Below are 27,734 nucleotides of genomic sequence, written 5' to 3'. Positions count from 1 at the left end.
AAAGGGACATAGGGAACCGCTCCCATAAATGTGCATAAAAATGCTAAAATAAGTTTATGTGCCATTGGGAAAACCATAAAGTCAATTTCAAGTCACAGGTTTACCAGTTACTTAAATGTGCCTGAGGATGTGTGCTGACCAGATGTGTGTGCCCCTCTGGTCCGGATACACACTCTGGTTACGGGTCTCCTCAGCAGCGCTCCTGGTCTCGCCTGTAACAGGTAATGACGCATTCCAAAAGAAGGGCCCCGGGAGGCCCTGCCGGTCACAGCGCCCCCTGTCTTCACTGCACAGGAGCAGATGCTTCCAGAGAGGTCAGCATCCTCCTCCCGCTGACGGGATCCGGGCGCTGACCAGGCCTGACACCCCACTGCCTTTGAGTCCTCTCCCCCATCCCCCATCCCTCCACCCAGCTGACCCACAGCCCCTCCTCCTGAATCTCCACCCCTCTATCCGAGCACCCAGGGGACCCTCCCCCGAGGACGAGGGGCTGGAACCTCAGGTGGCCAGGCCAACACAGCGGGGCAGCTAGCATCCCCCCTGTCAGGGCCTGAGCGCCCCTTGCTAAAGGACCCCGGCCTCAGAGGTAACAACGGCTACAATCATGCAGATCTGCAAAGCTACCAGGAAAGGGCTGGAAACGACCTGAAAACGTATTTAAATAGAAAAATCACTGAAATGAATGGGCTTGACAGACCACGCCTGCTCTCCCTCCAGGAGGGATGTTTAACCCCTGGGACCTGAAGCGGTTTTCACACGTCACCTTATTCCAGAAGGACGCATTGCAACTCCCCGCGGAGCTGCACACGGCGGGGGGGAGGGGAGCGAGATGGGGTTGTGTGTATATTTGTTTTTCTATTACAGCTTCATTAAGATATAATTCACATACCATACAATTCACCCGCTGAAAGTGTCCGAGACACTGGTTTTCGCTAGATTCACAGAATGGCAACATCACCACGAACCATTTCAGAACATTTTGCCACCGCCCCCACCCCCCAAGCAAAGAAGCCCCGGGCCTGCTAGCAACCGCTCTCCTTTTCCACACAGGTCTCCCTCCCACCCTCACCTAGGCGACCACTAATCTCCCTCTGTCCCTACGGATTTGCCTGTTCTGCACATTTCATATAAATGGAATCGTACGATGCGGTTTTTGTGACCGGCTTCTTTCATTTAACGTAATGTTTTCAAAGTTCATCCATGTTGTAGCCTGTGTCAGCGCATCATTTCTTTTTATTGCTAATATTCCACTGCTGGATCGACTACATTTAATTTCCCCATTCATCAGCTGATGAACACCTGGGTTGTCCCACTTTGGGGCTGTTATGAATAACGCCGCTGTGAACGTTTGTGTATGGTTTTGTGCGGACATACGTTTTCATCTCTCTTGAGTATATACCTAGAAGCGGAACTGCTGAGTCTTAACGGTTATTCTACGTTTAACCACTTAAGGAATTGCCCGGCTGTTTTCCAGAAGTGGCTGCACCATTTTGCATTCCCACCAGCAGCGTATGAGGGTTCCAGCTTCTCCACATTTTCACCAACACCTGTCCATCTTTTTACTTCAGCCATGAAGTGAGTATGAAGTGGCGTCTCACTGTGGTTTTGATTTGCATTTCTTGACGACTAATGACGTTGAGCGTCTTTTCACGTGTTTATTGGCCATTTGTATGTCTTCTTTGGAGAAACATCTATCAGATCCTTTGCTTATTTATTAATTGGGTTATTTATCTTGCATATATCCTTTTATAAGTCCAAATGAATCTTTAACAAATGTCATAACTCTATGACATGTGGCAAATGACAGCTACACACACATAATTAACGCAAATCGGATGGCTTGGGTAGTACACACAGGCTCCTCTCTGTTAGACCAGGGCCTCTTACCAACATCTACACAGCCTCTCCAGGAACAAGGGCACAGTCTCGGTGACCACAAAACTACTACCAAAGGATGCCCAAAGAGCCACAAGTGTCCCTGCCTCCCGCCCCCAGCCGTTGCCCCTTACGTACCCTCCACTTTCATACCCTACATCCCCTTTCTTTTTATTTTTCCCCAGTGGCTGCCTTGAGGAAAAATGAATGCAATAAAAATTATAGCTTATTTGTTGGAATTATAAGGACACTTGGGCACAGTTTGAGATCTGTTCAGTGCGAGGTGGTTACTAAACATACCGGTAGTAAGTTGCGTGCACTTCTGGCCACGCGCGTCTGGAATTGGGGGGGACGCTGTAGAGGTGACGATGTAGCCATGAGACTGGGTGATTTCACTGGAAGTTGTACCCATCAACTCAGGCGGCTTTGTTGGAGAAGCTGAGTGGAGACTCTGAAGGACTGGACACAGGTTGGCTCTGTATTTGGAGGATGGGGGGTCACCAGAGACACACAGCACAGACAAGGGGAGATGCACCCAGGAAAGCGGGGTAACCAGGCTCATGGTGACCTGGAGGCAAATCCAACAAGGGCGTGTCAAGGAGGAGAGAGTGATTAACTCCGTCAAATGGCATGAAGTTCAGTAACAGGAGGACAGAGAATGCACCATGTGAATTCAGGAAAACCCAAGTTGTTGGTCATGTCTAGAAGAGCGGTTTCAGTGGAGTGGAGAAGCCAAGACCTGCTTGGATTGAGCCCAGAAGAAAGTAGGAAGACAGAAATTATCACCAGGAATAGGCGGCTTACTTGGAGGAAGGTTGTTTAAGGAAAGAGAGACGCAGGCTGGCGCTACAGGAAGAAGCGGGGTCAGAGAAAGCTCCGGATCTGCCTTCCCAGGACAGCCCTGCTCAGATGGCCCCTGTGTGATGAAGGGCGTTTCCATTCGCTCAGTTGCTCGGGACAAATCTTCGATGTCACCCCTGACTCCGTCTTTCTCGCACATCCACAAACATTCAGCAACTAGTCTGCTGAGTGGACCTTGAATTCAGACCCCAACTCAGACCGCTCCCCAGCCCCCATCATGATCTGCTTGGTCCAACCTCTAGCATCTCACACTCGTGTCACCTTGGTAGCCCCCTCCCTGCTTGGCTGTCCAAAACAGAATAAATTAACCCAGTAAAGACTGCACAAGACCCTTAAATACACTACAAAGACCCAACAGGGTTGATGCAAGAGCATTGAACCAGGAAGACATTCACAAAATGCACCTGGCATCCTGGCTGTGGTCTGTCCTGACCTTGGAAGGTGCCAGGCTCCTGCATCCCTGCACCGGGGTGCATGGACCCTGCTCTGCGGTCTCATGGCTCAGTAGAGCCGGGGGCATCTCAGGGATGACCTCACTCTGGCATCTCATTTCACCGCTGACCAAAGCAATGCCAGAGAGAGAAGCGGATGGACCCCTTAGATTTCAGAGCCCTTTTGAACAGGGTCCCCAGGCTGAAATCTCTTTCTACCAAGATCTTTAACATCACGGCGCTCTTTTGCCACAGGGCTCTTCCTGGCTTCGCACACACTCCAGGTCCCCACTGCCGCCTGCTGTGGGGCTGGGACTTGGACCTCCATAGACCCCTGCTGTCACGGTGGTTCTGCTGGTGTTTTCTTCTTATGTCCACAGGCACCTGTTTATTCAACGGGCACTCACTGAACACCCACCGTGTGCCAGATGGTTCCATGGGCTAAGCCCAGTCCTGGCACCCATCACTCAGCACAGCCACATCTGCTGCCTCCCCTGGCTCCTGTGTCTGCCTGGCCACTGCTGCCGCCCCGTCACCCAGAAAGAGGGCTGTCCTAAAGGTCAAGAGAAGCCTGGGGGAGCCCTGAAGGACGGCCTGGAAGCTGAGGCCTCCTTCCCCGGCCAACATCTCAATTCACTGTGAACCACGGGAGTCCCCTTCACTGTTCACACACAGGACGGCATGCAGGCCCCACAGCCACACCTGGTAAGAAATGTCACAGCTGTGAGAACAGTCCACAGGTCTTCATGACCTCACACTTCATCTTTGGTTGTTCTGACCTTTAGAGAGGTCAGGTCACAAACCAAGCGCACCGCATCGCTCCCTGCACCCCTGGGAGCTTGGCTCCCAGAGCGTCCGCAGTCCACAGGCTGCCCCACCGCGCTCCAGAAGCCCTCACCTTCCCATGATGCCCAAGGCCTCCTCCTGCGACCACGAGGACTGACTCTCTCTGCCTCAGGACTGTGTCTGGTGGGGGGCGGTTTTGGCCTTGGTGTGGGGTGAGCAGAAATGCCAGGAAATTGGAGCCACCCTCCAGGAAATTGGAGCTGCCCTCAACCAAACGCAGGCAGACGTTGATGGGCAAGAGCCTAGCTTCTTCCCTCCTTCGCTAGAAGAACGTGGTAGACCTCCTGCTGCCTTATTGCTTTCCTATCACACGCCCTCTCCTCCACGCAGGCTCACATAAAGTCTCCATCCCAGAGCCTTCTTCTGGGGCCACCCAACCTGAGACAGCCCTGCAGGTCCTGTGTGCCTGGGCCAGCTCCCGCGTGACGACCAGCCCCCGGGGCGCGATGCAGTGGGCGCTGACTTGCTCAGGACACGTGGGGTGGCTGGCTGATGTGTTGAGTGGGGAATGGGGCGAATGAATCTATTTAAGAAAATTCAGATTCTTTCCACTCCCTTTGCCCCTGCAGGGTCCATGATCCTAAGTAGATCTGCGCAGTTGTCCCTGCCACCTTAGCGAATGCAACGTCCCAATTAAAAAACAGAATAACAAAGGGAAGACGGCCCGCTCGGGAAAGCCATCCTCCAGGCTCACAGAGCATTTAAACGTCAGTGGCACTGACAGCGGGCTCCGCGGGCTCCAGGGCATCGTTCTAAAGCCCAGCGTCTGGGAGTCCCAGACAAGAGGGGTCCTTTTCAGCACAAGAAGCACGTTCTGTTCTTTTGGTCACTATCACAGTTTCAGTTCTTTCTTGAAGAGCCTCAGATGTGCGTGTTTTCCTTGCCCGTGTGTAAATTAGCAAACTACATACATATATCTGCTGTCAGAACCTGGGGCTCATGAGTCCTTGCCGGCTCTCCTGGCGCGTCCTGACCTTGGACCCTGCCCGCGCGCGCACACCGGTGGCTGCTTTAGGGGACAGTTAGTGGAAGCCGAGTCTCCTTCCTTTCAAATCTTTGCAGGACAACAAGAGCAGCTGGGCACCTGGGAGCAGACAGTCCTGTACGGCGCTCATAGAATAATTCAGACACTGCTCTCCTCCCCTGAGAGAGCTCTGCTCACAGAAGTCAGCTCACACCTGCCCGAACGCCCAGACTGGACCCCGTGCACAAGCACTGCCCCTGGGCCTGTGGTTTAACCACGTGCTTGACCACGAGGGCTGCCAGCTGACCTGACCAGAGTGGAGAGCAGGAAGCTTTCCCAGGCTGGGCGTAGTGGAGAGGGCGGCGTGGGGTCTGGACCATTTTGTCAGCTCTTTTGTAGACGATCAGGAACTGTTCCTCTGTCCTGAAGCGATGGGCTCCCCTTCGCCTCATCTCCTGGGAGCCAGACCTCCCTGGCTCTGAGGTTCCACCTGCCCAGCCTTCCCTGTACCCCTCACCCCTTGGGACCAGTGGGACATAAACACCTGGCACCTGGCCGGTCCAGGCTCCTCTCCAGCCCACACTTGAGTGCACAGCGATAGGTGATCCTGGGCGACTTCCCAGCCCCGGTCAAGGGAAGCCCCCAGATGTGGGTCATTTGTGAGCACCATGGGCCTTCTCGGGCTCTGTGCCTTTAACTCTCTTTTATGTTGAACGGCCCAGAGCATGGCTGTTTTCTCCCCAGCAGAAAGCAAATGAGATGTAGCCGACGCCTCCTTCTGTGGCTAGAGGTGCGATCGTGAGTACCCACGTCTCCCCAGTAAGGCTGAGCAGCTGTGGGCAGGGAAACACAATAACACCTTTAGGAGGACATGTACCGGATGATGACTGTTTCTTTCTTCAGTCGGTAGGACTGTATTTACACAGCGGAGAACAGGAAAAAACATGTTCTCTACATGCTGTATAAACAAGGAGGGGGCTAGTCTACAAAGCGATTTAATTGTAACAATTCAGCCTAACTTGACCGATGGAAGTCACTGCCTGTCCTCTAGTGGCCGAGCCTCCCATCTGGGAAATATCCTCAGAGCTGGTTTAAGTGCTGAGTGGGGAGACAGCCAGCCCCGTGGCCCAGCCCCGTGGACGTTCAGCGTGGAGATGAAGCGCACTCTTGTGAACAGCTTGGCTGTCAGTTAAGTGACAGGTGAGACAAGGACAGCACAGGAGTTTGAAGGCTGGAAAGGTTTTGGTGGACCGAAGGGGTCAAGGCAGTCACCACGGACAACGTCAGCTCTCAACTGGACTTCCAGTGAGAGGCCAGGATGTGAACAGAGCAAGAGGAAAGACCAGGCAAGCAGGGCCAGATGGGAGCCCAGCAGTGAGCATGTAGGTGGTGGTTCCACCATCTTATCCTGACTCCTCTCTGAGGGTCCTCCCAGGAGCATCCTTTTCATATCCCTTTTCTCATGAAGGTGGGCCTGCAGCCCATCCCTGGATGGGCCCAACCTGCGCTGAGACAAGGTGCCAGGGGGAGCCTGGGACCCCAGCACAAAGCGGGGGCTCCGTGCTGCTCCCCCACCATCGGTCCCCCCAAGTGGAAAAACGTCCTGTGCATCGAGCCTGAGAAGTCTCCTCCCAAGAACCCTGGGAGCTCGGGAGACACACGGATGGTGAACTGAATCTTGGACGTCGGTCATAACCTAGGTTCGAGCACAGCCATTCTTAAATACATCAGGGAAGAGGAGGCGAGTGGTGGAAGCCGGCGCTGCCCAGGGTCTGCTTCAAAGCAGCGCCCTCCCCTCTCCACTCCCTGCAGTGGCGACAGGTACAGCTGTTAGCCGAGTTCCTGAGGAAATGAGGAGCTCGTATGTTGTTAGCTAAGTAAGCTCGCTCTCTTAACTATCGGCGTCTATAAACTGCAAACCCCCGACAGGATATTTCCACAGGGCGTGGCTTCCTTAGCTAAAGTTTCCTAAGCGCTCACTTCTTTCTCGCGTGACCCAGCATCACACGCAGGGCGGACACTGACCCTGTGCTGGTGTCCTCGCCCTTCCTTAGCTGCTCTCCACAGCTGGAGCTGCCGGAGGACCGGGCGCCTTGAGGACGCTTCAAGCAGCTCCCCGTGGGCTCCAGAAGTTTAAGCACCCAGGGTCAAAATGCCAGCTGCCTCCCTGACTTGGGCCAGTGAATAAACACAGACCCCGCACTCCCACAAGGCAGCATCCTCTGTGTGTGTGGCCCAAAGCAGCTGGGCCCGAAGATGCTCCCAGGTGCTTCCTGGACCACGGCCTCCAGTGAGTGCACATCCGGCACCTCATCCCCTCCCGCATCCTCAACTAGATGCCACGGATACTGTTTCCAACGGCGCTGTTATCACAGATCAAATGAGACAGCCCAGCCCAGGAGGGGGTGGCTGCTCTCGTTACCGGGAACTCGCCAAGACCAGGCTCTGACCTGTGGCTGTAGCAACGGGACCTAATGCGGCAACCAAGGATGCGCTCTTAAAGGATGCTCTCCATTAAAGCGACAACCATCAGGGCTCCTTCCTCCTTCCTCCGTCTGCAGACCAACCTATCTTCTCAGTCTTTCTAGGGTCTCTTCTAAAAATGCCCACCCACTGGAAGAGCTCAGGCCCGTTCCAGGGATCAGACCACACGCATCACGTGTGTGAGTGTGGCCTGGCCACCCTCTCTGCCTCGGCTGGTCACAGAGCTGAATTTGGTCAATGTCCCTATAGCGCCAACAGCCCAGCCAAAGCCTCAGTCATCAGGTCATGGGTTCTAGCTCAATGGCTCTATGGCTCAAGGTGAACTGTGGCTAGCGGGAGGGATCGATGGTAGGAGGGGTTGATGGTGATGCCTACGAAAGAAAGGCAAGGCCCTCAGGAAACGGGGCTGGGTTCCAGGTTCGCTCTGCCCTTCTTGGCTTTGGAACTTAGGTAAGGAGGTCTTTAATCACCTCCCACTCTGTCCCCCAGTTTAAAGAATGGGATCAGCTGCATGGGATCCGTGCAAACTTTCAGGGTGAAAATTTGGGGTTTCAGAACACACCCGTCTTCAAGGATGTCGCACCTGGGTGTTGGCCGTCCTTTGAAGTCCTTCGCAGAGTAGGCTGGTTTTCTGCTGGGCATCCTGATTGGACGTCCCGATCAACGCCAAGATGGACAGCGACGTCAGCAGCCAGGCTCTGCGGCCGTGAGCGCCACCGAGGAGCCCTGGCGTGTGGACGGCTGCCCCGATTCCCACCTTGTCTGCGAGGACTCACTGGGCTGGGGCGGGGGCGCTGAACCAACATCTTCAAGCAGGCCCACACCCTCCTCTCTGTCTTCGAGAACACAGGGAGCAGACTGCCCCTTCCGCAGAGGCAAAGGGGAGACCGTTTTGCCCCAAGCACTGACCTTGGCCCTGAACTCATGGTGAATAAGACCCAGAGGCCCCTGTCATCCTGGATCTCACACATCCGGGGATGGGGGAGGGCAGCAGAGGGAAACAAACCAGGAACAGACACTGAGGTAATTCCAGACAATGAGAAATGCTATCAAGGAAGTAAACAGGTGATGAGAGGGAGTTGATTCCCAAGGGTCCTTAGGAGGAGCGAGCAGGGGTGCTTCTCAGCGGGGCCCGAACGGTGAAGGAGGGCCTCTAAGGCACGGCAGTGGCCAGTGCAAAGGCCCCGAGGCAGCCAGGCTGGGTGTGCTCGAGGCTCGCTGGGAGAAGGGAGAGTGGCCAGCAGCGGCGGCAAGAGCACGGGCTGGGGCCACAAAAGGTGGCTTCCAGAGACTCTGGGGAGAAGTCTGGGGTTTGTTCTAAGCTCCACAGGAGACAGTCAGTGGGAGTCTTAAGCAGGCGCAGGCTTGGCCTGCTGTACGTTTCTGAGAAGGGAACTCTGGCTCCTGTAGGAAACAGTGGCTGATAAGGGTGAGCGGAAGCAGAGAGATTTTGTGCGGCACACTCAGTCAACAGACGGTATCGGTCTGGACGAGGAAGTTGGACTTGGGCTGCAGATTAGGAGGGAAGACGGCGCTGATGGGTGGATGTGAGGTTATCAGGCAGGAGGAACCAAGGATGACCCTGGGTGCTGGCTGCAGACACTGGACAGACTGGGGTGCTACTCATGAATGAGAGAGTGCTAGTGGAAGAGGGGGCTTTCCCAGAAGCCTACAGGAGAAACCAGGTGTTTTGCATTGTTTCATAAGCAGGGCCATGGGTAGGAAATCAATACTGCTTTTATAGAAAAGTGCAGCTTGAGGTATCCATCAGAACTGCATGTGTCCAGTGGGAAACTAGCTCTATCAACCTAGCACTCAAGGGAGAAACAGGGACTGAGATGAAGTTGGGATTAGTTACTACCTAGGATAAGAACACTTGGGACGCCAGAGAGGAGGGTCCTGCACACCCCAGACTCCACAGATCTGTGCAAAGACCCCCCCACACCCCAAACCTGGAAGGACTATCAGAAGGGGAGGAAAGTGCTTCGAAAAGGAAAGAGGGGGCAATTGTTCCTGACATTTCAGGAAACAGTCCAGATGCCACCAGTAGCGGAATGGTTGATGCATTGCGTGGATTCAGACAGACCAGCCAATGCTATGCCACAGTGAACGTGACGGCATCACAACCACAAGGCCCCCCTCGGCGGGGACTTCACAAAGAAACAATACATTGTTTTGAGCAAAAAAGGCAATCACGGAAGAATGCACGGACTATGATGACGTTTATGTAAAATTCAAAAAGCGCCTAAACTATGAAATACATCGTTTAGAAATAATGCTTATATGTAAACAGATTTCTCAAAAGTAGCACAGCAACGACTGGCACCTGTTTGGGAGAGTAATCGTTGCTGGGGAGGGCTGAGGCTCCCAGGAGCGCTAGGGGTACAGAAACATCCATTTCTTGGGCTCAGTGGGAGGTATTGGGGGTCTACTGTATCAGTGTTCTTTTTTTTTTTTTTTTTTTTTTGCGGTACGCGGGACTCTCACTGTTGTGGCTTCTTCCGGACGCGCAGGCTCAGCGGCCGTGGCTCACCGGCACAGCCGCTCTGCGGCATGTGGGATCTTCCCGGACCGGGGCACGAACCCATGTCCCCTGCATCGGCAGGCGGACTCTCAACCACTGCGCCACCAGGGAAGCCCGTATCAGTGTTCTTTATACTTGGCATAGACATAGACATGCTTTTCTGTGCGTGCTGGGTTGCCAATTTTTCTTTTCAGAGAAAGAGTGAATTGGAGCTAACAGTGCAGACGAAGAATACAGCTCAAGTGATGGCAGCTCCTCAGGGAGGTTGCAGCAGACAGGTCACAGGAGGACTTTTGTAGAGGGACAACCTTAAACAAGCTGACTTGCTGAGAGGAAGGGCTCACAGCTGGATCTCCATTTAGACACTTCTGCACCCGGCACGGCCCAAACGCGTTACCACCTGCTTGACTCTTTGTATCTCGCATGCATAGTACGAGTTCACTTGTGGGTAGCAAACTATACGACGTCCTTTTTTGTTTGTTTAAATCCAATAATTTTTCTACTAAAAGCAGCTCATTCTCTCATTAGAAACACATATGTCTTTCTCGCAGAAGCCAGCTGAGTCTCAGGCACTCTGGGGTATAAGTAATTACATCGCAGCAGGATTTTTGTCTCTACGAATCTCCAAAATGTTGATACGTATTATGACATTTTTTATTATACCGGAGGAGGAAACAATTCCTGGATAAGAAGAGACAAGGCTGCATCCCCAAACGGCGGGGTTACTGTGGCTGCAGAGCCCATTTCAGCATCCTTGGCTTCCGCGAATGGGATGAGTGGACAGCCCCACAGAGGCTGCACGGAGAGTGGCTTGGAGACTTTCCTGCCTTGTTATGTAGCCTGGCGGGTACGTTCCTCATTGAAAAAATGATCGTCACTTCCCAGCTGTTCTGTGGCAGGACAAAATGTTAAATTTAGACCATTAAATTGTTCTGGAAGCAAAAGAACAGGTGGTAAATGGCTTCCAAGGCAGATGGTACTTTTTAATAGTTGTATTTGCTAGTCACTTGCTGTACTGGAGGCCACAGCTCTCACTCATATTTTATCCTTTTCACTTCGATGCTTATGAAATGGTGGGCTAAGTTTTGAAAATAGCTACCATCATTCTTAAAAAAGAATCACTTCGCTTATTTCATCAAAGAGGGGCAGACGCTGGAGTTGCCTGGTGCTTGTATCCTCCCGAATGTGGGCTCCCACTTCCCACTTCCCTGTAACATCGAGGGGGCAGGTGAGGGGGTGCGGGGCAGGTGAGGGGGTGCAGGTCCGGAGGGCTCCAGCCTGCAGAGGGCCAGGAAAGTAGTCCCATTCCCTAGGGCAAATCCTTCCGCACGTCTTCCATTCCCCCCAGATAAACTCCACCTTCTTCTTAAAAACTAAGAAATAGATAGGATACAAGACATGCTTTCCCCCCGAAAGCGTTCCTTCTATAACCTGAAATTCCAAGGCTTCAAGGAATAGATGGGAATGCGGCAAAGTGGATTAGCTGAGACCTGCTGGGAGGAAACGAAGAGAGCACCCCACCCCCGCCCCTGTCTGCTCATCCTTCAACCGCTGGCTCCCAGCCCACGTGTGAATGCCCTCCGACGAGACCTCTGACAGTAAACCCTCCGCTCTGCCCATGCGTCCCTCTGCCGTGCCCCTGATTCAGGAGCAAGCGTGAGAGAAGCAGTGTTAGGGATCACGTGAATAAGTGGAATCAGCTGGATTCATCCTTTGGATGTCCAATACAGAGAATGGACCTGAGGTTCGGGAAACCGCCCGGAGCCGCTGCAGGCTGGGCAGGGACAGGGCGACAGGGCCCTCCAGCGGGTGACTCACAGGCTGGGAAGCGGCAGGCGAGTGAACAGACTGCCACGAGCACGAGGCCAGTGGGAAGCCCCGGTGTGCACGGGCTCCTGCGGAAGAGCAGCAGCAAGGACTAACTTGGCTGCACACGCTGGCGACACTCTGGAAGAGAAAACCCACTTTCCCATTGAGTTTGGAACTGGTCAAGGGGTTTGTATGTATGTATGTATTTATTTACTCGCCTTTCCTCAGGTTTATTTTTTATTTTTAATTTTTTTACGGCAGGTTCTCATTAGTTATCCATTTTATACATATTAATGTATATATGTCAATCCCAAACTCCCAATTCATCCCACCACCCACCCCCCCGCGGCTTTCCCCCCTTGGTGTCCATACGTTTGTTCTCTACATCTGTGTCTCTATTTCTGCCCTGCAAACTGGTTCATCTGTACCATTTTCCTAGGTTCCACATATATGCATTAGTATATGATATTTGTTTTCCTCCTGACTTACTTCACTCTGTATGATAGTCTCTAGATCCATCCATGTCCCTACAAATGACCCAATTTCGTTTCTTTTTATGGCTGAGTAATATTCCATTGCATATATGTGCCACATCTTCTTTATCCATTCATCTGTCGATGGACACTTAGGTTGCTTCCATGTCCTGGCTATGGTAAATAGAGCTGCAATGAACATTGGGGTGCACGTGTCTTTTTGAATTACGGTTTTCTCTGGGTATATGCCCAGTAGTGGGATTGCTGGGTCATACGGCAATTCTAGTTTTAGTTTTTTAAGGAACCTCCATACTGTTCTCCAGAGTGGCTGTATCAATTTACATTCCCACCAGCAGTGCAAGAGGGTTCCCTTTTCTCCACACCCTCTCCAGCATTTGTTGTTTGTAGATTTTCTGATGATGCCCATTCTAACTGGTGTGAGGCGATACCTCACTGTAGTTTTGATTTGCATTTCTCTAATAGTTAGTGACGTTCAGCAGCTTTTCGTGTGCTTCTTGGCCATCTGTATGTCTTCTTTGGAAAAATGTCTATTAGGTCTTTTGGATTGGGTTGCTTGTTTTTTTAATACTGAGCTGCATGAGCTCTTTATATATTTTGGAGATTAATCCTTTGTCTGTTGATTCATTTGCAAATATTTTCTCCCATTCTGAGGGTTGTCTTTTCATCTTGTTTGTAGTTTCCTTTCCTTTGCAAAAGGTTTTAAGTTTCATTAGGTCCTATTAGTTTATTTTTGTTTTTATTTCCATTACTCTAGGAGGTGGATCAAAAAAGATCTTGCTGTGATTCATGTCAAAGAGTGTTCTTCCTATGTTTTCCTCTAAGAGTTTGATAGTGTCCAGTCTTACATTTAGGTCTAGAATCCATTTTGAGTTTATTTTTGTGTATGTTGTTATGGAGTGTTCTAATTTCATTCTTTTACATGTAGCTGTCCAGTTTTCCCAGCACCATTTATTGAAGAGACTGTCTTTTCTCCATTGTATATCCTTGCCTCCTTTGTCATAGATTAGTTGACCATAGGTATGTGGGTTTATCTCTGGGCTTTCTATCCTGTTCCATTGATCTATATTTCTGTTTTTGTGCCAGCACTATATTGTCTTGATTACTGTAGCTTTGTAGTATAGTCTGAAGACGAGTCTGATTCCTCCAGCTCTGTTTTCTTCCCTCAAGACTGTTTTGGCTCTTCAGGGTCTTTTGTGTCTCCATACAAATTTTAAGATTTTTTGTTCTAGTTCTGTAAAAAACACCACTGGTAGTTTGATAGGGATTGCACTGAATCTGTCAATTGCTTGGGGTAGTATAGTCATTTTCACAATATTAATTCTTCCAATCCAAGAACATAGTATATCCCTCCATCTGTTGGTATCATCTTTAATTTCTTTCATCAGTGTCTTATAGTTTTCTGCATAAAGGTCTTTTGTCTCCCTAGGTAGGTTTATTCCTAGGTATTTTATTCTTTTTGTTGAAGTGGTAAATGGGAGTGTTTCCTTAATTTCTCTTTCAGATTTTTCATCATTAGTGTATAGGAATGCAAGAGATTTCTGTGCATTAATTTTGTATCCTGCAGCTTTACCAAATTCATTGATTAGCTCTAGTAGTTTTCTGGTGGCATCTTTAGGATTCTCTATGTACAGTATCATGTCATCTGCAAACAGTGACAGTTATACTTCTTCTTTTCAAATTTGTATTCCTTTTATTTCTTTTTCTTCTCTGATTGCCGTGGCTAGGACTTCCAAAACTATGTTGAATAACAGTGGTGAGAGTGGACATCCTTGTCTTGTTCCTGATCTTAGAGGAAATGCTTTCAGTTGTTCACCATTGAAATGATGTTTGCTGTGGGTATGTCATATATGGCCTTTATTATGTTGAGGTAGGTGCCCTCTATGCCCACTTTCTGGAGAGTTTTTATCATAAATGGGTGTTGAATTTTGTCAAAAGATTTTTCTGCATCTATTGAGAGGATCATATGGTTTTTATTCTTCAATTTGTTAATATGGTGTATCACATTGATTGATTTGCGTATATTGAAGAATCCTTGCATCCCTGGGATAAATCCCACTTGATCATAGTGTATAATCTTTTTTTTTTTTTTTTTTTTTTTTGCGGTACACGGGCCTCTCCCATTGCAGAGCACAGGCTCCAGACGTGCAGGCTCAGCGGCCATGGCTCATGGGCCCAGCTGCACCGTGGCATGTGGGATCCTCCCAGGCTGGGGCACTAACCCGTGTCCCCTGCATCAGCAGGCAGACTCTCAACCACTGCACCACTGGGGAAGCCCCAGTGTACGATCCTTGTAGTGTGTTGTTGGATTCTGTGTGCTAATATTTTGTTGAGGATTTTTGCATCTATATTCAACAGTGTTATGGGTCTGTAATTTTCTTTTTTTGTAGAGTCCTTGTCTGGTTTTGGTATCGGAGTGATGGTGGCCTCATAGAATGAGGTTGGGAGTGTTCCTTCCTCTGCAATTGTTTTGAAAGCATTTGAGGAGAATGGGTGTTAGCTCTTCTCTAAATGTTTGAGAGAATTTACCTGTGAAACCATCTGGTCCTGGACTTTTGTTTGTAGGAAGATTTTTAATCACAGTTTCAATTTCATTACTTGTGATTGGTCTGTTCATATTTTCTATTTCTTCCTGGTTCAGTCCTGGAAGGTTATACCTTTCTAAGGATTTGTCCATTTCTTCCAGGTTGTCCATTTTATTGGCACAGAGTTGCTTGGAGTAGTCTCTTAGGATGCTTTGTATTTCTGTGGTGTCCTTGTAACTTCTCGTTTTTCATTTCTAATTTTATTGATTTGAGTCCTCTCCCTCTTTTTCTTGATGAGTCTGGCTAAAGGTTTATCAATTTTGTTTATCTTCTCAAAGAACCAGCTTTTACTTTTACTGATCTTTGCTATCGATTTCTTTGTTTCTATTTCATTTATCTCTGCTCTGATCTTTATGATTTCTTTCCTTCTACTAACTTTGGATTTTGTTTGTTCTTCTTTCTCTAGTTCCTTTAGGTGTAAGGTTAGCTTGTTTATTTGAGATGTTTGTTGTTTCTTGAGGTAGGATTGTATTGCTATAAACTTCCCTCTTAGAACTGCTTTTGCTGCATCTCATAGGTTTTGGATTATCGTGTTTTCAATGTCATTTGTCTCTAGGTATGTTCTGATTTCCTCTTTGATTTCTTCAGTGATCTCTTGGTTACTTAGTAACGTATTGTTTAGCCTCCATGTGTTTGTGTTTTTTACGTTTTTTGCCCTGTAAATGATTTCTAATCTCATAGCGTTGTGGTCAGAAAAGATGCCTGATACTATTTCAATTTTCTTAAATATACTGAGGCTTGACTTGTGACCCAAGATGTGGTCTATCTGGAGAAAGTTCCCTGCGCACTTGAGAAGAAAGTGTAATCTGCTGTTTTTGGATGGAATGTCCTATAAATATCAATTAAATTCTACCTAGTCTATTGTGTCATTTAAAGCTTGTGTTTCCTTATTAATTTTCTGTCTGGATGGTCTGTCCATTGGTGTAAGTGAGGTATTAAAGTCCCTCACTATTATTGTGTTTCTGTTGATTTCCTCTTTTATAGCTGTTAGAAGTTGCCTTATGTATTGAGGTGCTCCTATGTTGGGTGTGTATATATTTATAATTGTTGTATCTTCTTCTTGGATTGATCCCTTGGTCATTATGTAGTGTCCTTCCTTGTCTCTTGTAACATTCTTTATTTTAAAGTCTATTTTATCTGATATGAGTATTGTTACTCCAGCTTTCTCTTGATTTCCATTTGCATGGAATATCTTTTTCTATCCCCTCACTTTCAGTCTGTATGTGTGCCTAGGCTTGAAGTGGGTCTCTTGTAGACAGCATACATATAGGTCTTGTTTTTGTATCCATTCACCGAGCCTGTGTCTTTTGGTTGGAGCCTTTAATCCATTCATGTTTAAGGTAATTATCAATATGTATGTTCCTACTACCATTTTCTTAATTGTTATGGGCTTGTTTTTGTAGGTCCTTTCCTTCTCTTGTGTTTCCCACTTAGAGAAGTTCCTTTAGCATTTGTTGTAGAGCTGGTTTGGTGGTGCTGAATTCTCTTAGCTTTTGCTTGTCTGTAAAGCTTTTGATTTCTCCATCAAATCTGAATGAGATCCTTGCTGGGTAGAGTAATCTTGATTGTAGGTTCTTCCTTTTCATGACTTTAAATATGTCATGTCACTCCCTTCTGGCTTGTAGAGTTTCTGCTGAGAAATAAGCTGTTAACCTTATGGGAGTTCCCTTGTATGTTATTTGTTATTTTTCCCTTGTTGCTTTCAATAATTTTTCTTTGTCTTTAATTTTTGTCACTTTGATTACTATGTGTCTCGGCATGTTTCTCCTTTGGTTTATCCTGCCTGGGACTCTCTGCGCTTTCTGTACTTGGGTGGCTATTTCCTTTCCCATGTAAGGGAAGTTTTTGACTATAATTTCTTCAAATATTTTCTCGGGTCCTTTCTCTCTCTCTTCTCCTTCTGGGAACCCTATCATGTGAATTTTGTTGTGTTTAATGTTGTCCCAGAAGTCTCTTAGGCTGTCTTCATTTCTTGTCATTCTTTTTTCTTTATTCTGTTCTGCAGCAGTGAATTCCACCATTCTGTCTTCCAGGTCACTTATCCGTTCTTCTGCCTCAGTTATTCAGCTATTGATTCCTTCTAGTGTATTTTTTTTTAAACATCTTTATTGGAGTATAATTGCTTTACAATGGTGTGTTAGTTTCTGCTTTATAACAAAGTGAATCAGTTATACATACACATATGTCCCCATATCTCTTCCCTCTTGCATCTCCCTCCCTCCCACTCTCCCTGTCCCACCTTTCCAGGAGGTCACAAAGCACCGAGCTGATCCCCCAGTGCTATGCGGCTGCTTCCCACTAGCTATCTATTTTACATTTGGTAGTGTATATATGTCCATGCCACTCTCTCACTTCGTCACAGCTTACCCTTCCCCCTCCCCATGACCTCAAGACTATACTCTAGTAGGTCTGTGTCTTTATTCCCGCCTCGCTCCTAGGTTCTTCATGACCATTTTTTTTTTTTTAGATTCCATATATATGTGTTAGCATATGGTATTTGTTTTTCTCTTTCTGACTTACTTCAGTCTGTATGACAGACTCTAGGTCCATCCCCCTCACTACAAATAACTCAACTTCGTTTCTTTTTATGGCTGAGTAATATTCCATTGTATATATATGCCACATCTTCTTTATCCATTCATCTGTTGATGTAAACTTAGGTTGCTTCCATATCCCCGCTATTGTAAACAGAGCTGCAATGAACATTTTGGTACATGACTCTTTTGGAATTATGGTTTTCTCCGGGTATATGCCCAGCAGTGGGATTGCTGGGTCGTATGGTAGCTCTATTTTTATTTTTTTAAGGAACCTCCATACTGTTCTCCACAGTGGCTGTATCAATTTACATTCCTACCAACAGTGCAAGAGGGTTCCCTTATCTCCACACCCACTCCAGCATTTATTGTTTGTAAATTTTTTGATGATGGCCATTCTGACCGTTGTGAGATGATATCTCATTGTAGTTTTGATTTGCATTTCTCTAATGATTAATGATGTTGAGCCTTCTTTCACGTGTTTGTTGGCAATCTGTATATCTTCTTTGGAGAAATGTCTATTTAGGTCTTCGGCCCATTTTTGGATGGGGTTCTTTGTTTTTTTGATATTGAGCTGTATGAGCTGCTTGTAAATTTTGGAGATTAATCCTTTGTCAGTTGCTTCATTTGCAAGTATTTTCTCCCATTCTGAGGGTTCTCTTTTTATCTTGTTTATGGTTTTCTTTGCTGTGCAAATACACATTCTTTTCAAGTGCACATGGAACATTCTCCAGGATAGATCATATCTTGGGTCACAAATCAAGCCTTGGTAAATTTAAGAAAATTGAAATCATATCAATTATCTTTTCTGACCACAACGCTATGAGACTAGATATTAATTACAGAAAAAAAATCTGTACAAAATACAAACACACGGAAACTAAACTATACACTACTTAATAACCAAGAGATCACTGAAGAAATCAAAGAGGAAATCAGAACATACCTAGAAACAAATGACAATGAAAATACGACAACCCAAAACCTATGGGATGTAGCAAAAGCAGTTCTAAGAGAGGAGTTTATAGCAATACAATCCTACCTTAAGAAACAAGAAACATCTCGAATAAACAACATAAACTTACACCTAAAGCCATTAGAGAAAGAAGAATGAAAAAACCCCAAACTTAGCAGAAGGAAAGAAATCAGAAAGATCAGATCAGAAATAAATGAAAAAGAAATGAAGGAAATGATAGCAAAGATCAATAAAACTAAAAGCTGTTTCTTTGAAAAGATAAAGAAAATCGATAAACCATTAGCCAGACTCATCAAGAAAAAAAGGGAGAAGAATAAATCAACAGAATTAGAAATGAAAAAGGAGAAGTAACAACTGACACTGCAGAAATACAAAGGATCGTGAGAGATTACTACAAGCAACTCTATGCCAATAAAATGGACAACTGGAAGAAATGGACAAATTCGTAGAAATGCACAACCTTCCGAGACTGAACCAGGAAGAAATAGAAAATATGAACAGACCAGTCACAAGCACTGAAATTGAAACTGTGATTAAAAATCTTCCTACAAACAAAAGTCCAGGACCAGATGGCTTCACATGAGAATTCTATCAAATATTTAGAGAAGAGCTAACACCCATCCTTCTCAAACTCTTCCATAATATAGCAGAGGAAGGAACACTCCCAAACTCATTCTATGAGGCCACCATCACCCTGATACCAAAACCACACAAAGATGTCACAAAGCAAGAAAACTACAGGCCAATATCACTGATGAACATAGATGCAAAAATCCTCAACACAATACTAGCAAGCAGAATCCAACAGCACATTAAAAGGATCATACACCATGATCAAGGGGGGTTTATCCCAGGAATGCAAGGATTCTTCAATATACGCAAATCAATCAATGTGATACACCATATTAACAAATTGAAGGGGAAAAACCATATGATCATCTCAATAGATGCAGAGAAATCTTTCAACAAAATTCAACACCCATTTATGATAAAAACCCTCCAGAAAGTAGGCATAGAGGGAACTTATCTCAACATACTAAAGGCCACATATGACAAACCCACGGCCAACATCCTCCTCAATGGTGAAAAACTGAAACCATTTCCACTAAGATCAGGAACAAGACAAGGTTGCCCACTCTCACCATTATTATTCAACATAGTTTTGGAAGTTTTAGCCGCAGCAATCAGAGGAGAAAAAGAAATAAAAGGAATCTAAATCAGAAAAGAAGAAGTAAAGCTGTTACTGTTTGCAGATGACATGATACTATACATATAGAATCCTAAAGATGCTACCAGAAAACTGCTAATCAATGAACCTGGTAAAGCAGCAGGATACAAAATTAATGCAGAAAAATCTCTTGCATTCCTACACACTAATGATGAAAAATCTGAAAGAGAAATTAAGGAAACACTCCCATTTACCACTGCAGCAAAAAGAATAAAATACCTAGGACTAAACCTACCTAAGGAGACAAAAGACCTGTATGCAGAAAACTATAAGACACTGATGAAAAAAATTAAAGATGATACAAACAGATGGAGAGATATACCATGTTCTTGGATTGGAAGAACCAACATTGTGAAAATGACTATACTACCCCAAGCAATCTACAGATTCAATGCAATCCCTATCAAACTACCAGTGGCATTTTTCACAGATCTAGAACAAACAATTTCACAATTTGTATGGAAACACAAAAGACCCCAAATAGCCAAAGCAATCTTGAGAAAGAAAAACAGAGCTGGATGAATCAGGCTCCCAGACTTCAGACTATACTACAAAGCTACAGTAATCAAGACAGTATGGTACTGGCACAAAAACAGAAATATAGATCAATGGAACAGGATAGAAAGCCCAGAGATAAACCCACACACATATGGTCACCTTATCTTTGATAAGGGAGGCAAGAATATACAGTGGAGAAAAGACAGCCTCTTCAATAAGTGGTGCTGGGAGAACTGGACAGCTACATGGAAAAGACTGAAATTAGAACACTACCTATCACCATACACAAAAATAAACTCAAAATGGATTAAATACCTAAACGTAAGGCCAGACACTATCAAACTCTTAGAGGAAAACATAGGCAGAATACTCTATGACATAAATCACAGAAAGATCCTTTTTGACCCATCTCCTAGAGAAATGGAAATAAAAATAAAAATAAACAAATGGGACCTTCTAGTGTATTTTTCATTTCAGTTATTGTATTGTTCACCTCTGTTTATTTCTTCTTTAATTCTTCTGGGTCTCTTTTAAACATTTCTTGCATCTTCTCGATCTTTACCTCCATTCTTTTTCCGAGGTCTTGGATCATTGTCACTATCATTATTCTGAATTCTTTTTCTGGAAGGTTGCCTATCTCTACTTCATTTAGTTGTTTTTCTGGGGTTTTATCTTGTTCCTTTATCTGGTACATGGCCCTCTGCCTTTACATCTTGTCTATCTTTCTGTGAATGTGGTTTTTGTTCAACAGGCTGCAGGATTGTAGTTCTTCTGATGTCTGCCCTCTGATGGATGAGGCTATCTAAGAGGCTTGTGCAAGTTTCCTGATGGGAGGGACTGGTGGTGGGTAGAGCTGGCTGTTGCTCTGGTGGGCAGAGCTCAGTAAATCTTTAATCTGTTTGTCTGCTGATGGGTGGGGCTGAGTTCCCTCCCTGTTGGTTGTTTGGCCTGAGGCGACCCAACACTAGAATTTACCCGGGCTCTTTGGTGGAGCTAATGTCGGACTCTGGGAGGGCTCATGCCAAGGAGTACTCCCCAGAATTTGTGCTGCCAGTTTCCTTGTCCTCACGGTGAGACACAGCCACCCCCCGCCTCTGCAGGAGACCCTCCAACACTAGCAGGTAGGTCTGGTTCAGTCTCCTATGGGGTCACTGCTCCTTCCCCTGGGTCCCGATGCGCACACTACTTTGTGTGTGCCCTCCAAGAGTGGAGTCTCTGTTTCCCTCAGTCCTGTCGAAGTCCTGCAATCAAATCCCGCTAGCCTTCAAAGTCTGATTCTCTAGGAGTTCCTCCTCCCGTTGCCAGACCCCCAGGTTGGGAAGCCTGACATGGGGCTCAGAACCTTCACTCCAGTGGGTGGACTTCGGTGGTATAAGTGTTCTCCAGTTTGTGAGTCACCCACCAGCAGTTATGGGATTTGATTTTATTGTGATTGCGCCCCTCCTACCATCTCATTGTGGCTTCTCCTTTGTCTTTGGATGTGGGGTATCTTTTTTGGTGAGTTCCAGTGCCTTCCTGTCAATGATTGTTCAGCAGTTAGCTGTGATTATGGTGCTCTCGCAAGAGGGAGTGAGAGCACATCCTTCTACTCCGCCATCTTGAACCAATCTCCTTCAAGGGCTTTTTAAATAGGGTGTCTTACTCGAAATCCTAAACCTTGTTAAAGGCATATGATTCAGCCACTCTCGTGGCTGATCTTCTTTCCAGCACAGAGTCTTCTTCCTTTTGGGTCCTACAGTTACTGGACCAGAACTTCTTCTTCATACACCAGTCCTGGTTTCCGCGGTTTAAGTAGACATCTAGAACACGAACTAGGGTTTCTTGATGGAGCCCCTACTAACATTTGGGGCCAGATAATCCTTTACCACAGGTGCTGTCCTTTGCTGTCAGATGTGTAGCAGGATCCCTGGTCTCTATCCTCTAGATCCCAGTAGCAACCACCAAGTTTCAATGACCAAAAAATGTCTCTGGTCACTGGCGAGTATCTGCTGGGGACAAAACTGCCCCCAGTTGAGAACCATAAAGCTGAACCACATAGGGCTTCTGAGGTTATCTGGCTTTTATCACCAAGCTTAGGGTGTAAATAAAATAGTCTAACTCATTTATCTAAAATGGGAATTATTATCTTCTGAATAAAAGCAGAATTATTCATCTGTAGATAAATTAAAGTTCATGTGCTTTTATAAAATCAATTTGAATATGGAGCAAACTTCCCAGAGAGGTGCGTTTTTCTGGGCCTATGAAATCTCTCTTTCTGTCGATGCCATTCTATCCCCTTGGCCCCCCTCCCTCCACCAGCCGTCCTTTCTCCTATCCCCATCCCTCCTCCACTCCATCTGTTTTCAGGGGGGTTAGGGATTTCTGAGCAGAATACCTGGACCTCCACTGAGAATCAGGACAATCCACTCTTCAGTCTCACTGGCTCACATTCCATAGGGCTACTGACAGGGGTTAAAAAAGCCCAGCTCTGATGGACAAACTGTCTGCCCTCAGTCTCCTTCAAGGCTTGGTTTTCAGAAAGTATTCAAGGGAAATTCTGAGAAGGTTTTCATCAGGGACCTAGCCAGTCTCTCTCAAATGCCTTCTTCTAACATCAAGAGGAGAGCCAGGGCTTCCCTGGTGACGCAGTGGTTGAGAATCTGCCTGCTAATGCAAGGGACACGGGTTCGTGTCCCAGTCCGGGAAGATCCCACATGCCGCGGAGCAACTAGGCCCGTGAGCCACAACTACTGAGCCTGTGCGTCTGGAGCCTGTGCTCCGCAACAAGAGAGACCGTGATAGTGAGTGGCCCGTGCACCGTGATGAAGAGTGGCCCCTGATTGCCACTAGAGAAAGCCCTCGCACAGAAACGAAGACTCAACACAGCAAAAATTAATTAATTAATTAATAAACTCCTACCCCCAACATCTTCAAAAAAAAAAAGAAAACCACAGTTTTACTCCTTTAAAACAAAAAAAAAAAAAAAAAAAGAGGAGAGCCAGGGCAACACTTCTAGGTGGGTAGGTGGTCCTCCCTGCCAGAGAACCACTTACAGGGGCAGCCCTGGAAGTACCATATCCAACACTGGGATTGGCCAAAGAGCTCAGGGACCACCCACTGGGCTGGGGTCACTCGTCCAGACCCGCAGCCCCAGTTTCAACCCCTGTAGTTTCAGATCAAAGGGACCAACGCCAGCAAGACAAAGGCCATATCAGAAGCACCTGTTAAGTAGGGCCCCTTCATCTTCTGACTGTCCACTTCGGCAGTTTTGTACAAGATAGATCACATGGAGGTTGTCTTTTTCTAACTGAATGCACATTATGGCAGATTTGATTATAGAGCCTTATAAAATGCCAACATGGAAAGACGCCTAATGATTATGTCACTTTATAAATCATATAAGAGACATGAAGAGTGAAGCCGCCCCTGGGGTACACAGCGCTTGGTTTTGGGTTCTTTCTAAGGTTAATTTGCTCAGAAAATAGTAAGTCATCCTTAATAAATGCCAGCGGACTGATGGATTTTAAAACCAGAATCTTGACACAGCTGTAAATTATGTTCCACACAGGAGATTATCCATGTGCTTTATTTATTCTCCCTGTCACACCCTAACTGCATGTTCACTAACACACTGAAATAGAAATAAGATTTTGTTCTTGAGAATACAACATTCTATTACCAACGAATTTATCAGGTCAACATAGAAACACAGAAGCCAAGGTCCAGTGTTGAGAAGACCACATCAGATTTACTAGAAACACGACCAGAAAACCAAAAGCACTCCCCAAACTGGAAAGTAATGAAACCAGGTTAATCTATTTCTACCATGAAAAAAAGATTATGTATCTCACAATCTAAAGATGCTTCTATCACTGATAACCTAGCAATTAATGATACAGTGCTAATATACAATTCTAGGGTTAACTCTAGTATAGAATTAATATTATAATTCCACAGAATTTCTATCCAAGTCTTACTGTATCATGTGAAAAACTAAAACTCAAGTAACAGTGCTGGCTCCCAAGACTCCAGTACTTACTAAAGGTTATTCCAAGTCAACGCTGTTTTTGTGACATTTAAGGACAGACCCAAACATGCACTCACCAGGACAGCTGGGACACGTGGAGTGCTGGTGACAGTTAGCAGATGTGCGCGTACAGCTGAGAACATGTTTGGACAACAGAGTTGCAACCAATCCAGGACCAGGCCTTCCGCATCTGATCCTGCATCTCAGCATCGCTCACAACACCAGAATGTCTGCCAGCCCCGCCTCCGCCCCGCGGACTTAGAATAGTACACCTGCTGAACGGGTGAGCTCCAAACCTTGGTGGCTACCCTGTCTCTTCCTCAGCCACGGGCTTCGGTGGACCTCTGCACCGGTCCCACCGTGGTGGGGAGGACCCCACTCCATGTGTTCAGAGCAGGCCCAGCCGGCCAGCCCAGGAGGGATGGCTCAGTGAGGGCCCCACGTGAGTCTGAGTTTGTACTTTTTTGTGTTTCATTAACTCCGATGCTTGACTGTTTTCCATCATGTCGCCTTTGCTTTTATCCAAGCCCCACACACGAAAATTAGAAATTTCTCGGTCATGTGCATCACTCCCCATGAAGAGTTAGTAAAGGAATGTCTCATTTCTTCAAACAGAAACTTTACACTTTGCTTTATGGCAGAAAACGCCCGGGTTGACTAACATGACCTTGGTCAAGGGAACTGAGGTCCGTTTGCGTGATCTGAGGATGAGCCCTCCCCGACGCCCCCAGCACGCAGGGAACCATGAATCTGGGGGACGGCAGGTCCCCGCCTTGGTCTCCATGCTGTGGACTCCGAAGCAGCCCGAGGCTCTGAGAGACCAGGCTGTGTACTTACCAGAGAAGGGTGTGGTCCGCAGGGGTATTTTGATGGGCGCCAGGGTCAGGAAGTGGCAAGGCTGCACGCTGGAGGGGGACGGGCCCCCAAGTCCCTCGGGGTCCACGGAGACCATGGTGGCGGTGGCAGTGGTGATGGCAAAAGTGGGGCCGCTGCCGACAGGCTTAAGGCTGTTGTGATGACCACCTGCAGAGGGGGGACAGGGAGGTCAGCACAGGATGCCCAGTGTCCCCTGGAGACGATGCCATTTCATCATACGAGCAGCCAGAAAACAAGGCCGTGGTAACCCCCTTTCTTGGAAGCCTGTGCCCTGGGCCACTGTCCCTGAAATAAGTGTGATGAGCTCTTTACCCACCCGAATGTCACCTGTGCACAGAGCTGTGTGTCCTCACAAAGCTCACAGTCACCAGGGGACACTCCTGCCTTAAAGAGAAGCACGTTGCTGCAGCTCACAAGACGATGCTCAGTAAACAAAGCTGATTATACGGTCATTTCCATTTCTACACTATACAGTCATTTGGTCAACAAATTTCACTGGGTCAGTTAGATGCCAAGCATGTTCTAGCTCTTAGGGACAGAGTCACACACCTCTCACTTTAAATCGAAAGGGCACGCTCACTCCCAGATCCTTGAATTTCTTTTTATTTCTGCTTTTCTGTATTTTCCAAACGTCCTATGATGGGCATTTACAGATTTTTAAAATGTAATTTAATTTTTTTATAGAGCAGGTTTAGGGTTACAGAAAAACGGAGCAGAAAGTACAGAGAAGTCCCACATATTCCCCCACACCCGGTTTCCCCTCTTATCGCCCTTTTGGGTTGGGTGCTACATGTGTTACCATTAATGGATAAACCAGCACTGATACATTATTATCACCCAAAGTCCATAGTTTACATTAGGGGTCACTGTTTATGTTGTACATTCTATGAGTTTTGCCAAATGCAAAACTAAAAATCCCGTGTGCTCTGCCTGTTCATCTCCACAAGCTAGAAATGACTGAGCTCAGTGAGGAAGGTATGTCGAAAGCTGAGACAGGCTGAAAGTGGGGCCTCTTGGACCCTTAGCCAAGTCGTGAATGCAAAGGGAGAGTTCTTGAAGGAAATTAAAAGTGCTACTCCAGTGAATACACAAATGATAAGAAAGAGAAACAGCCTTATTGCTGATGTGGAGAAAATGTGAGTGGTCTGGATAGACGATCAAACCAGCCACATCATTCCCTTAAGCCAAAGCCTCATCCAGAGCCAGTCCCCAGCTCTCTTCAATTCTATGAAGGCTGAGAGACGTCAGGAAGGTGCAGAAGAAAAGTCTGAAGTTAGCAGAGGTCGGTTCATGAGGCTTAAGGAAAGAAGCCATCTCATAACACAAAAGTGCAAGGGGAAGCTGCAAGTGCTGATGTAGAAGCTGCAGCAAGTTATCCAGAAGATCTAGCTCAGATCATTAGTGATTTTCAGTGCGGATTAAACAACCTCCTATTGGTAGAAGATGGCATCTAGGACTCTCATAGCTGGAGAGGAGAAGTCAATGCCTAGCTTCAAAGCTTCAAAGGACAGGCTGACTCTCTTGTTTGAGGCTAACGCAGCTGGTGACTTTAAGTTGAAGCCAATGTTCATTTACCATCTGAAAATCCCAGGGCCCTCAAGAATTATGCTAAATCTACTCTGTCTGTGTGCTATAAATGGAACAACAAAGCCTGGATGACAGCACATCGGTTTACAACATGGTTTACTGAACATTTTAAGCCCACTGTTGAAATCTACTTCTCAGAAAAACAGATTCCTTTCAGAATATGATCGCTCCTTGACAATGCACCTGGTCACCCAGGAGCTCTAATGGAGATGGAGAGGAGATTAATGTTGTTTTCGTGGTAACACAACATCCATTCTACAGCCCATGGATCAAGGAGTTATTTTGACTTTCAAGACTTATTATTTAAGAAACACATCTCATAAGGCTATAGCTGCCATAGACAGTGATTCCTCTGGTGGATCTAAGCAAAGTAAATTGAAAGCCTTCTGGAAAGGATTCATCCTTCAAAATGCCATTAAGAGTACTTGTGATTGGCGAGAAGGGATCAAAACATCAACCTTAGCAGGAGTTTGGAAGAAGACGGTTCCAACCCTCATGGGTGACTTTGAGGGGTTCAGACTTCAGTGGAAGAAGTTACTGTAGATGTGGTGGAAACAGCAAGAGAACTAGAGTTCGAAGTGGAGCCAAAGATGTGAGTGAATTGCTGCAATTTCACAATAAAATTTTAATGGATGAGGAAGGAGTTGCTTAGGGATGAGCAAAGAAAGTGGTTCCTTGAGATAGAATCTGCTCCTGGTGAAGATGCTATAAAGATTATTGAAATGAAGACAAAGGATAAAGAAGATTACATACACTTAGTTGAGAAAGCAGTGAAAGGGTTTGGGAGGACTGACTCCAATTTCGAAAGAAGTTCTACTGTGGGTAAAATGCTATCCAATGGCATTGCCTGCTACCGAGAATCATGCTTGAAAGGAAGTCAACTGATGCGGCAGATTCTGTGCTGTCTTTACTTTAAGAAATCGCTGCAGCCTCCCCAGCCTTCAGCGACCACCACCCTGACCAGTCAGCAGCCGTCAACGCTGAGGCAACGCCCTCCAGCAAAAAGATTACGACCCGCTGAAGTCTCAGATTGTGTGGGCGTTTTTAGTAATAAGGTATTTTTAATTAAGGTATGCACACTGTTTTACACATTATGCTACTGTACAGTAAATAGACTGTATTAAGTGCAAACACAGCGTTTACATGCACTTGGAAACCA

At 46.6% G+C, this 27,734-nt stretch overlaps 1 protein-coding gene across 1 annotated transcript in view; it reads right to left on the bottom strand.

Annotated features, from left to right (window-relative positions):
* Positions 1 to 27,734, bottom strand: part of TCERG1L (transcription elongation regulator 1 like) — a gene marked incomplete at both ends in the record, with an annotated part of 194,151 nt that overhangs the window by 129,314 nt on the left and 37,103 nt on the right. The window contains one exon of the mRNA XM_082854101.1: positions 24,950 to 25,135. Within this exon, the coding sequence (XP_082710227.1) occupies positions 24,950 to 25,135 (186 nt within the window). The remainder of the gene's footprint in view (positions 1 to 24,949; positions 25,136 to 27,734) is intronic.

The sequence above is a fragment of the Leucopleurus acutus genome (genome assembly GCF_964270905.1).
Source record: "Leucopleurus acutus genome assembly, chromosome: 14".
Classification (NCBI taxonomy): Eukaryota; Metazoa; Chordata; class Mammalia; order Artiodactyla; family Delphinidae; genus Leucopleurus; species Leucopleurus acutus.
This window is presented reverse-complemented; position numbering and strand designations above follow the sequence as displayed.